This window comes from Salmo trutta, chromosome 4, assembly GCF_901001165.1.
Source record: "Salmo trutta chromosome 4, fSalTru1.1, whole genome shotgun sequence".
NCBI lineage: Eukaryota > Metazoa > Chordata > Actinopteri > Salmoniformes > Salmonidae > Salmo > Salmo trutta.
The window spans coordinates 7311871-7325164 of NC_042960.1; the positions used below are offsets into that span (position 1 = coordinate 7311871).

The 13294-nt window shown below is 43.6% G+C and overlaps 1 protein-coding gene across 8 annotated transcripts in view; it reads right to left on the reverse strand.

The window, feature by feature from the left end:
* Positions 1–13294, reverse strand: part of LOC115191775 (type II inositol 3,4-bisphosphate 4-phosphatase-like) — a 206949-nt gene that overhangs the window by 117679 nt on the left and 75976 nt on the right. Inside the window, exon 1 of one of the 8 annotated variants that reach the window (XM_029749684.1) lies at positions 10886–11022. The exons of 5 other annotated variants lie outside the window; for them this stretch is intronic. In XM_029749684.1, the coding sequence (XP_029605544.1) occupies positions 10886–10939 (54 nt within the window). In that variant the 5' untranslated portion in view covers positions 10940–11022. Of the gene's footprint in view, positions 1–484; positions 816–10443; positions 10603–10885; positions 11023–13294 lie in introns of those variants that run through there. 2 more of the 8 variants (XM_029749686.1, XM_029749687.1) reach the window with 2 other exon arrangements.

Below are 13294 nucleotides of genomic sequence, written 5' to 3' on the forward strand. Positions count from 1 at the left end.
TTGCAAACAGTTTGTCTAGCCCACAACGCAACATAACAAACACGGGCAGGTCAAGGTAGTGTTTGGAGTGCTGAAGGCCAGCGCTTCCCCTCTATTACATAGCTGGGCTAAATGGTCTTCCTCCAATACCCTAGTTCTAATGAACCTCCTATACTGGGGGTGACAGAGCATTACCAAATGGGAGAATAACTGTGTGTGGGTCCTGTATGCATTTGGTATACAGATGTATGTGTGTTGTGGGTGGATAGTTGTCCTCTGGTGCTCTCCATTAGTGCAGGGATTAGTCATAATCATACAACACATGTATTGTAAACTGCACAAAGGCTACACACACACACACTATCAAGCAGGCACAAATGTAATCAAAAACTATACTAACTATTTGACATGCTTCTGACCACACACACACACACACACACACACACACACACACACACACACACACACACACACACAGTAAAGCTAAGAGGAGGAAGCCACTTACATTCCCCCAGTATTGTGGCCAGTCTTCCCCAGACAGAGACAGAGCTGGGCTACAGAGAGGGTTGAGTAGTCCCTCTACTCACTGTTCTCCGGAGTATTCTCCCTTCATATCCTCCGTATACACAGTCTCCTGTAGTCTGCGTAACGTTATATCCGCGCCCCTTTCCCCGCTCCCCTCTGGTGCATACCAGCAGGTAAACACACACACCCACTCACGAGCAGCACACACACACTCACACTCACACAGCGGCAGCCAAAACTGTCTGAGGACTGACTGAAAGGAAAGAGAGCGACTGCCGCAACCGCTGCTGCTGTGGGCTGCTGCTCGGCGGCTGGCGCGACCAGCGAGAAGGAAGGAGGGAGGGAGGGAGAGGGGGAGGAGGAAGAGAGAGCGAGAGAGGCAAGTGGAGAGAAAATGAGAGCATGCAAGAGAGAAGGAGAGAGATTCTGAGAGTCTGACGGTGTGGAAGAAAGAGGAAGAAAGCAAAACAGTCATAGTTAGAGAGAGAGGAAAGAGAGAGAGAGGAGAGAGGGGAAATAGAGCGAGAGAGGGCGAGACAGAGAGAGGGCGAGAGAGAGAGGGCGAGAGAGAGAGGGCGAGAGAGAGGGCAAAGGAAAGAGAGGAGAGAGAGAGAGAGAGAGAGAGAGAGAGAGAGAGAGAGAGAGAGAGGAAAGAGAGAGGGGAAAGAGAGAGAGAGGGGAAAGAGAGAGAGGGGGGAAAGCGAGAGGAAAGCGAGAGAGAGGGGAAAGAGAGAGAGGGGAAAGAGAGAGAGCGAGGGGAAAGAGAGAGAGAGAGGAAAGAGAGAGAGGGGAACGAGAGAGAGGGGAACGAGAGAGAGGAAAGAGAGAGAGAGAGGGGAAAGAGAGGAAAGAGAGAGCATTCACAGTCAGTCCACTGACACCCCTATCAGATCACAGCAAAATCACACTCTTCTTGAACAGAGCTTTGCTCAATCATGAGGCATCAAAGCCAAAGGAGCTGAATAATATTAAGAAATGCTATAGATGGAAGGAGAGTAGTGTGGAAATCTACCAAAAAACTAATTCAATCCCCCTTCAACAATTTCCTGGACAAAATGTTTCACTGTAATAGTGAAGGTGTAAACCTCGTAGAGAAAACCTAAACAGTATATTTGACCTCTCAGCTTTCCTATCAAATCTAAAAATTCAAGCAGACAACCTAAGAAAATTAACAATAATGACAAGTGGTTCGATGAAGAACCTGTCCAACCAAAAACATAGAGACCCAGAAAACCTGAGCCTACAGCTTCACTATGGTGAATCACTAATACAGAAATATACTACGGAAAAAGAAGGAACAGCTCGTCAGACACCAGCTCAATGTAATTGAAGAATCCATAGACTCTAACCACTTCTGGGATAATTGGAAACATTAAACAAACAACACAAAGAATTATCTATTCAAAATGGAGATATGTGGATAAACCACTTCTCCAGTCTTTTTGGCTCTTTAACAAAAAACAAACAGCAAAAACATATACTGTACACGATCAAATACAAATCCTAGAATCAACTATTAAAGACTACCAGAACCCACTGGATTCTCCAATTACATTGAATGAACTACAGGACAAAATACAAACCCTCCAACCCAAAAAGACCTGTGGTGTTGATGGTATCCTCAATGAAATGATCAAATACACAGACCACAAATTCCAATTGGCTATACTTAAACTCTTTAACATCATCCTCAGCTCTGGCGTCTTCCCCAATATTTGGAACCAAGGACTGATCACCCCATTCCCAAAATAACTACCGTGGGATATGTGTCAACAGCAACCTTGGGAAAATTCTCTGCATTATCATTAACAGCAGACTTGTACATTTCTTCAGCGAAAACAATGTACTGAGCAAATGTCAAATTGGCTTTTTACCAAATTACCATACAACAGACCACGTATTCACCCTGCGCACCCTAATTAACAAACAAACAAACCAAAACAAAGGCAAAGTCTTCTGATGCTTTGTTGATTTAAAAAAAGCTTTGACTCATTTTGGCATTAGGGTCTGCTACACAAATGCATGAAAAGTGGTGTTGGGGGGAAAAACATACGACATTATAAAATCCACGTACACAAACAACAAGTGTGCTGTTAAAATTGGCAAAAAATACACACATTTCTTTCCTCAGGGCCAGAGGATGAGACAGGGATGCAGCTTAAGCCCCACCCTCTTCAAGATATATATCAAAGAATTGGCGAGGGCACTAGAACAGTCTGCAGCACCTGGCCTCACCCTACTAGAATCTGAAGTCAAATGTCTAGTGTTTGCTGATGATCTGGTGCTTCTGTCCCCAACCAAGGAGGGCCTACAGCAGCACCTAGATCTTCTGCACAGATTCTGTCAGACCTGGGCCCTGACAGTAAATCTCAGTATGACAAAAACAAGGGTGTTCCAAAAAAAGGTCCAGTTCCCAGGACCACAAATACAAATTCCATCTAGACACCATTGCCCTAGAGCACACAAAAAAACTATACATACCTCGGCCTAAACATCAGCCCCACAGGTAACATTCAGATCGTTCACATCTTTGTGGGAGACAAGGCAAGAAGGGCTATCAAAAGGAACATAAAATTTGACATACCAATTAGGATCTGGCAAAAAAAACTTGAATCAGTCATAGAACCCATTGCCCTTCATGGTTGTGAGGTCTGGGGTCCGCTCACCAACCAAGAATTCACAAAATGGGTCAAACACGAAATTGAGAGACTGCATGCAGAATTCTGCAAAAATATCCTCCATGTACAACGTAAAACACCAAATAATGCATGAAGAGCAGAATTAGGCCGATACCCGCTAATTATCAAAATCCAGAAAAGAGCCGTTAAATTCTACAACCACCTAAAAGGAAGCGATTCCCAAACTTTGCATAACAAAGCCATCACCTACAGAGAGATGAACCCGGAGAAGAGTCCCCTAAGCAAGCTGGTCCTGGGGCTCTGTTCACAAACACAAACAGACCCCACAGAGCCCCAGGAAAGCAACACAATTAGACACAACCAAATCATGAGAAAACAAAAAGATAATTAGTTGACACATTGGAAAGAATTCACCAAAAAACAGAGCAAACTAGAATGCTACTGGACCCTAAACAGAGAGTAAACCGTGGCAGAATACCTGATCACTGTGACTGACCCAAAATGAAGGAAATCTTTGACTATGTACAGACTCAATGTACATAGCCTTGCTTTGGCAATGTAAACATATTTTTCCCATGACAAGGTAAAAATCTGTCGCCTGCCCATGAGCAAGGCAGTTAACCCACTGTTCCCCAGGCGCCGAAGACGTGGATGTCGAGAGAGGGAGAGAGTGACGCTCAAGTCACACTTCTCATTGACAGCTCATGACTCAGAGAGCTGAAGGGGGAATCATGTATTATGGCTGCTGGAATTAACATGAGACCCTGGTGAAACGGCAAGGGGTATAGCCAAGAGTGGTGTATAGTGGTGCTCACACTCACACACACTCACGTTCTGATACAACATCCATACAAATGACACAAAGCTTCTGTTGACATCACTTATGACTAATGCAAGACTCACCCAGAAAATACACAAAAAAACACTTTCACAGACACACCCAACATCACAGACAGACAGAGCTGCACAGACACACCCAACATCACAGACAGACAGAGCTGCACAGACACACCCAACATCACAGACAGACAGAGCTGTACAGACACACCCAACATCACAGACAGACAGAGCTGCACAGACACACCCAGCATCACAGGCAGACAGAGCTGTACAGACACACCCAACATCACAGGCAGACAGAGCTGCACAGACACACCCAACATCACAGACAGACAGAGCTGCACAGACACACCCAACATCAGAGCTGCACAGACACACCCAACATCACAGACAGAGCTGCACAGACACACCCGACATCACAGACAGACAGAGCAGCACTGCACAGGCACACTCAGAGTCACAGACAGGCAGACACAATTACACTGTAGACAGAGACTCACAAACACCCCAACGCACACATGTTCTGCAACAACATACATCCACACTGAGCTCAAGGACAGCGAGCTTGAGTCTGTTGACTGATCTGAGCTCAGGCCTGGCGTGGATTAAACAGGTTTAATGTGGCATGTTACCATGGGAGACAGTAATACCAGCAGAAAGAAAAACCACACACAGCTTATCAACACTCACAGGTACACATATCGTAGACAAACAAACACACACACACACACACACACATACACACACACACACACACACACACACACAAACACAGCCCTATGCTGGCCAAATGAGTCAACTAGGGCAGCTTTTAAAATAGACAGCTCCAACACTGGGTCATTGAAAGGTCACCCTGAAACCACAAAAAGGGAAACATTTCCACTACCATCAACTTGTATGGACTGTATACTGATATCACTGGTTTTATAGAGCCTTTTAAAGGAACTCAATGGACTGTGTTGAATATCGGCTGGAATCACTGTGATTAAAAAACATACACACACTTGCTCACACCTAAACACCTTCGTACTGTACATAAACTGGTACTGTTTGCACAATGTTTCTTTTCACCTGTACACACACACACACACACACACACACACCCACCCACCCACCCACCCTGGAGGAGGGGTGTCATGCTTGAGCGAGCCCATCGTTTCCCTCCCTCTTTGCACGGCTTGTCCTCCCTTCCCCTTTGATCCCAAATAACAGGTCAGCCATCAGACTAAGCTCCCCCTTCCCAGCCCCTCCACCGTCCCCATCGCCACGGTTACAGTGCTACAGCGGAGCGTGAATGACAACATAGCATCAACAGTCTTCGTTCTCAGCAGCGTACTGTGTCTGTTTCTGCAGTGTCAGGCTGTTTAATGACCAGGAGTTCTGACCAAACGATCAGGTGTCATTTTCTTTTTACCACATATTTACCTATCCATTTTTCAATTCATATTTGTATCCGTTATGAAAACCCAATTCTGAAGCCCATCAAGGGCCGCACGGCAACTTGGAATACAATTTATAATCATTCCATTGATTCTGCCATCACGTACAAATACAGTTGATCTATGAATTCATATTGTGTCTGATTTAGAAAAAGAGAAAGAATGAAGCCTTTCATATTTAACATAACAGTTATCGGCCGTTACAAGGGATAAACAGGCTGCTAATAATAGTGTAGACTATCTTTACTCCCAGACTCCCACTGAGCAGTCTGCCTTCAAACGATTAAATAAGAATTCCTTCAAATGAAGAAGAAAACAGTCTCGTTTCAAAATGCTAGTTCATCAAAACTCTGCCAATCACAAAGTAACTGGAGACGTGAGTTACTGGGTCAGTGACAGCAACCATGAAAGACAACAGTCACTGAGAGAGATATGCAAATACAGTTGAAGTCGGAAGTTTACATACATTTAGGTTGGAGTCATTAAAACTCATTTTTCAACCACTCCACAAATTTCTTGTTAACAAACTATAGTTTTGGCAAGTCAGTTAGGGCATCTACTTTGTGCATGACACAAGTAATTTGTCCTTTAGAAGCTTCTGATAGGCTAACTGACATCATTTGAGTCAATCGGAGGTGTACCTGTGGATGCATTTCAAGGCCTACCTTCAAACTCAGTGCCTCTTTGCTTGACATCATGGGAAAATCAAAAGAAATCAGCCAAGACCTCAGAAAAAAATTGTAACCTCCACAGGTCTGGTTCATCCTTGGGAGGAATTTCTAACGCCTGAAGGTGCCATGTTCATCTGTACAAACAATAGCACGCAAGTATAAACACCATGGGACCACGCAGCCGTCATACCGCTCAGGAAGGAGTCGCCTTCTGTCTCCTAGAGGTGAACGTACTTTGGTGCAATAAATTGCAAATCAATCCCAGAACAACAGCAAAGGACTTTGTGAAGATGAGGACGGAAAATTATGTGGATAAATTGAAGCAACATCTCAAGACATCAGTCAGGAAGTTAAAACTTGTTGGGACTAGGGGGCAGTATTTACACGGCCGGATAAAAAACGTATCCGATTTAATCTGGTTACTAATCCTACCCAGTAACTAGAATATGCATATACTTATTATATATGGATAGAAAACACCCTAAAGTTTCTAAAACTGTTTGAATGGTGTCTGTGAGTATAACAGAACTCCTATGGCAGGCAAAAACCTGAGAGATTCCTTTACAGGAAGTGGCCTGTCTGACAAGGTGTTGTTGTTCTTGCTTCTGTTTATTGAAGAGTCAGGATCTTAGCTGTAACGTGACAATTCCTACGGCTCCAATAGGCTCTCAGAGCCCGGGAAAAACCTGAACGATGACGAGGCAGCCTCAGGCTGAAACACATTATCGCCTTTTCCAAGTGGCCCATCAGAGGACAATGGAATTAGGCGTGTGCCCGATTCGACCCTGTGCAGTATTTTCCTTCGGCTGTTTAGCTAATTGCAGATTCCCGGTCGGAATATTATCGCTTTTTTACGAGAATAATGGCATAAAAATTGATTTTAAACAGCGGTTGACATGCTTTGAAGTACGGTAATGGAATATTTTTGTCACGTTATGCGCCATGCGCGCGACCGTGATTTACCATTCTGATAGTGTCTAGAACGCACGAACAAAACGTCGCTGATGGAACATAACTATGGATTATTTGGGACCAAACCTACATTTGTTATTGAAGTAGAAGTCCTGGGAGTGCATTCTGACGAAGAACAGGAAAGGTAAGACCATTTTTCTTATAGGAAATGTGATTTTGGTGAAGGCTAAACTGGGTGGGTGTCTAAATAGCTAGCCCGTGATGCCGGGCTATCTACTCAGAATATTGCAAAATGTGCTTCATCCGAAAAGCTATTTTAAAATCAGACATATCGAGTGCATAGAGGAGTAATGTATCTATAATTCTTAAAATAATTGTTATGCTTTTTGTGAACGTTTATCGTGAGTAATTTAGTAAATTGTTAGTAAATTCCCCGGACGTTTGCGGGGAGTATGCTTTTTCTGAACGTCACATGCTAATGTAAAAAGCTGGTTTTTGATATAAATATGAACTTGATTGAACAGACATGCATGTATTGTATAACATAATGTCCTAGGTGTGTCATCTGATGAAGATCATCAAAGGTTAGTGCTGCATTTAGTTGTCTTCTGGGTTTTTGTGACATTATATGCTAGCTTGAAAAATGGGTGTCTGATTATTTCTGGCTGGGTACTCTGCTGATATAATCTAATGTTTTGCTTTCATTGTAAAGCCTTTTTGAAATCGGACAGTGTGGTTAGATTAACGAGAGTCTTGTCTTTAAATAGCTGTAAAATAGTCATATGTTTGAGAAATTGAAGTAATAGCATTTCAAATGTTTTGAAAATCGCGCCACAGGATTACACTGGCTGTTACGTAGCTGGGACGAATTCGTCCCGCCGGTCCCATAGAGGTTAAAGCTTAGTCGCAAATGGATCTTCCAAATGGACAAATGACCCAAAGCATACTTCCAAAGTTGTGGCAAAATGGCTTAAGGACAACAAATTCAAGCTATTGGAGTGGCCATCCCAAGGCCCTGACCTCAATACTATAGAAAATGTGTGGGCAGAACTGAAAAAGCGTGTGCGAACAAGGAGGCCTACAAACCTGACTCAGTTACACCAGCTCTGTCAGGAGGAATGGGCCAAAATTCACCCAACTTATTGTGGGAAGCTTGTGGAAAGCTACCTGAAACGTTTGACCCAAGTTAAACAATTTAAAGGCAATGCTACCAAATACTAGTTGAGTGTATGTAAACTTCTGACCCACTGGGAATGTGATGAAAGAAATAAAAGCTGAAATAAATCATTCTTGCTACTATTATTCTGACATTTCACATTCTTAAAATAAAGTAGTGATCCTAACTGACCTAAGACAGGGAATCTTTACTAGGATTAAATGTCAGGAATTGTGAAAAACTGAGTTCAAATGTATTCGGCTAAGGTGTACGTAAACTTCTGACTTCAACTGTATCCCATCAACTAACGCTCAAGTGATTGAGCGAAAAGCTTAAATTGTATGTTTGTTAGAATTAAATGTATGTTTGGGGGGAAACTGCCCATGCTTAGACCACAGCCATCTTCAGAAACATATCTTTAAAGCCAGAAAAGCCGCTATGACCACTGTCGTGTCTTTGGGTCACCATTGAACTGAAGACATGTTTATCAAAATAACTCCCTGTAATTATTATCACGCGATTAAACTGATTAATCGTTTAACTATAATTAACTAGGAGATCGGGGCACCAAGGAAAATATTCAGATTACAAAGTTATAATTTTACTAATATACCTTTCCTATATTATAATATTATATTATAGGCCGATTATCTTCTGGTTTAACTTTCCTATATTATAATATTATATTATATATAGTATAGGCCGATTATCTTCTCGCGTCCAGTCTCATTACAAACGTCGTAAATTGTTGTATCTGCACGAACCCAGCCTTTACTAAGAGTCATCCATACATCAATTGTCTTAAAATCATTTATTTACTAAACTAAGTAATTCACAGAAAGCATACAAACAGTAATTATCATCACAAATTGGTAGAGTAATGTAGTGGGCTAAACAGGCATGGCTGGTGTCTTGTTAAACAAAGGGTCATAAATGGTCAGCTGAGGAGGCACACAGAGTTCATTAATATTAACAATTGATATGCTAATCCTTTGCACATGAACGCTCACTCATTCGGGAACAATTGCAATCAATATATATTTACGCTCAGTGTGTCGTCAGGATCCTTGTTGGAGAGTCGTTCTGTTGGAGAGTTCTCTCTCTCTCTCGGTTAGAATGGATCTTTCAAAGCGACATTCATTAATGTCGTCATAGAATGGATGTTTCGTTGGTCTTCACGTTCAATGATATAATTTACTTAGCTGCACACTAATAATTAATATCAAAGACTTGTTCTTATTCTGGATGGTCAAACCTATTGGCCAACTCGCAATGGAGTGGAGGCCTGGTCTGAAGAAAGTAAATCAGGGTGGGGTTTTATAGTGAACATAGAACAGGCTTGTCACATGACGCCTGGTCCTGTCTGTGTCCCTGGGGGCGTGCCGATGACTGATTTAATATTTGAACATAAATACATTCTATCACATTAACATCAGTACACAGCATCTCAATGTATTACAAAATAGCTTTATCCTTATTAATACATTCTATACAACCATTTGGATGCAAGTCCCATGGCTGAGGCTATTATATAAACAGTTTTATGGTAATATGGCTATATCGTCTCTTCTGAGTATCGCAAAATTGTACCAAGCGGACCAGTTCGTAGCTGGATTCTTCACCAATCTTCCATACCTTCTCCAGAACACAAATGTCGCTTGGCTCCCCAATTCTGTGAGTTGGAAGAATTTCCTATGTCTCTCTATGGGCCATGTGGCAAGAGATTCTCCTCTGGAATTTTACCACCCCTTCACACAGGGACTGGGTGGGGGGAGGTAGGTTGAGGGATGGTGCAAGGGGGGAGGGGGTCAACTGTCCTCCCTGTACTCAAAGAGGCCAACGTCATGACACCACATACCCAGATATTATCCCCATTCTGTGTCTATTACAGCAATGCATTAAACATTAACCAATGAAATGTCATGATGTTGTGTTATTACCAATGCAGTCTGGGTGTTGATTACCTGACAGCTTGTGTTTAGGAGCCGAGTGTACAGAAAAACATCAAAAAATGCAAAAGCATCATGTTTGACTAACTAACCATCAATGACAGAGAGAAGCAGATGGCCCCATAGAAAATCATAGGCTACCACTCTCCTCAATGCACAAGAGACTCATATCATCTGCCTTAACCAAACACAACGGAGAATCTTGGCACCAGGTGGAATATGCTTTTGCTCCGAGGCTCCAGTTCCGCAGGCAGAGACAGAGACAGAGACAGAGACAGAGACAGACAGAGAGAAAGTTACCCCTAGGTACACTGAGGAAAATAAATAACCTACCAGCATATATTGTGATTAATGACACTCTTTTTTTAAGATCCCTTCAACGGCAGTTAGGGAGTAGATCCATGGTGCTGGAGGTATAGGAGAAAGAGAGGCTAGCTGCTGGCACACCGAGGTCAATGCTACAGAATGATTGTTCTCTGTGGAGGACTGTTGTAGCAAGTGAAACTGAGCTACAGGCTACATTTTCACAATAAGTCAGGTGAGCTGTAGGAACGGAAGGGATCTGTCCAGACAGATTACAACTGTGCAAACACACGTGAACATGTGCTCCTGCATGTACAGTACACACACAGCAATAGACACACACACACACTAATAATCACACACATTCCACAGCCTGTCCACACATGCCCTGAACCAAGACACCTATCCTCCCATGCTGTCACCCATCCCTCCCTCCCTCCCTCCCTCCCTCCCTCCAACCACCTTCTCTTACCTCAGTCCTTCTTCTGCCATGGAAACAAGGGCAGTAAGCACGGGCCATGTTCATGTGGCTGAGTCCTGACCTCTCAGACAAACATGTAGGGTCGCAGGCCAACTTGTGCAACTTACAGAGTCACACCAAGCAGACTGTGCAACCTACAAAGTCACACCAAGCAGACTGTGCAACCTACAGAGTCACACCAAGCAGACTGTGCAACCTACAGAGTCCCACCAAGCAGACTGTGCAACCTACAGAGTCACACCAAGCAGACTGTGCAACCTACAGAGTCACACCAAGCAGACTGTGCAACCTACAGAGTCACACCAAGCAGACTGTGCAACCTACAGAGTCACACCAAGCAGACTGTGCAACCTACAGAGTCACACCAAGCAGACTGTGCAACCTACAGAGTCACACCAAGCAGACTGTGCAACCTACAGAGTCACACCAAGCAGACTGTGTGTATCCAAGATTCCCTTTAGAATCCCTTACACCTTTCAGGTGAGCTGGAAGCACAGTAGAGTTGCCAGTAGAGTTGCCAGTAGAGTTGCCAGTAGACCGTACTTCAGTCCAAATCAATTCCTGTCTTACTAGTAGAGCTCCAGGGGGTTGAAACGTGAGAAACAGGCTGAGCTCTTGGTAACCGCAGCCCGCTTTAGGTGCTCTGTGTGGGGGCGAAAGCACCTCTAGACGTCCCCCTGGCCAGTCTAGTCCATAAAGTTTAATGGCTAATCCCACTGTAGAGGAGGTGATAAAAGCAAAGGCCCTTTTTTTCCTCTCACAGTCAGTAAAGCCTCCCAGCCAACACAGGTCCGTAGACTTCACTACATAGACCTTCATTCAATTCCAATGCATTGACTCCCCCATTCAATTCCAAAGCACTAACTACCATACCCGGACTCCCATACCAAATCCTCTATTCTACCGTACACTTCACCAGTACTGAAACAAGTGCAGCTGAATTACCGTCTTCTCTGTCACTATCAGCGGACGCCACGCTTTAGTTTCACAAGTGTTACAGTACACAGCCCCAGACGTCAATGTGAGAGAAAGAGAGAAGAGCCCTTATCAGACTGTTATCAACAAGTCTCCAGCCTTCTCAGTGGTTGGACAACTTCCCTTTTCTCTAGTACTGTGTGTGTGTGTGTGTGTGTGTGTGTGTGTGTGTGTGTGTGTGTGTGTGTGTGTGTGTGTGTGTGTGTGTTCTATCGAGAGGAGACGTCATGAGAAGTGATACTCTCCATTTCATTATCAGTTCGTAGACATCTTCCTCTCACAGAGAAGCCTTCCTCTCACACGGCTAAACTGGCCAGTCAAATATAGTTTAAACTGATGCAGAAGCTCTATTCTGGAAAGCTTTTTCACCACAGTCGCTGAAGTGGAAACCCATGGCTAGATGAGTGACGGTGTTGTCTTTCACACAACTGAAACCATCGCCTGATTCACCGCAGTCTGAAATGATCGGATCAACTCACAAACACAAACCTGCGCGCGCGCGCACACACACACACACACACACACACACACACACACACACACACACACACACAACCTGTTGATGCACGATACGATGTTGAAGCGGACCTACAGATGGATCTTAATTTGATCACCCTGTCGCAGGAGAACTTGTAGTGTATTTGATCACCCTGTGGCAGGAGAACTTGTAGTGTATTTGATCACCCTGTGGCAGGAGAACTTGTAGTGTATTTGATCACCCTGTCGCAGGAGAACTTGTAGTGTATTTGATCACCCTGTGGCAGGAGAACTTGTAGTGTATTTGATCACCCTGTGGCAGGAGAACTTGTAGTGTATTTGATCACCCTGTGGCAGGAGAACTTGTAGTGTATTTGATCACCCTGTGGCAGGAGAACTTGTAGTGTATTTGATCACCCTGTCGCAGGAGAACTTGTAGTGTATTTGATCACCCTGTCGCAGGAGAACTTGTAGTGTATTTGATCACCCTGTGGCAGGAGAACTTGTAGTGTATTTGATCACCCTGTCGCAGGAGAACTTGTAGTGTATTTGATCACCCTGTCGCAGGAGAACTTGTAGTGTATTTGATCACCCTGTGGCAGGAGAACTTGTAGTGTATTTGATCACCCTGTGGCATGAGAACTTGTAGTGTATTTGATCACCCATCGCAGGAGAACTTGTAGTGTATTTGAGTTTAAAAAAAAGGCTTCAGACGTGATTATTTTCCCTAACAAAACATCGATCAACCCCTTCCAAAAATCTCCATTAATTATAATCCACATAATAATTCACATTTCCTGTTGCTGCAGGATTATTTTGCTGCTGTAGCAGGAACATTGATTGACCTATTACTGTACCTAGCTATAGGACAACCCGTGGTTTGAGGACCAGGGCTCAAACAAGAAAATATACAGGTTGTTAACTCTCCATTGTGTGATTTGGGACGTT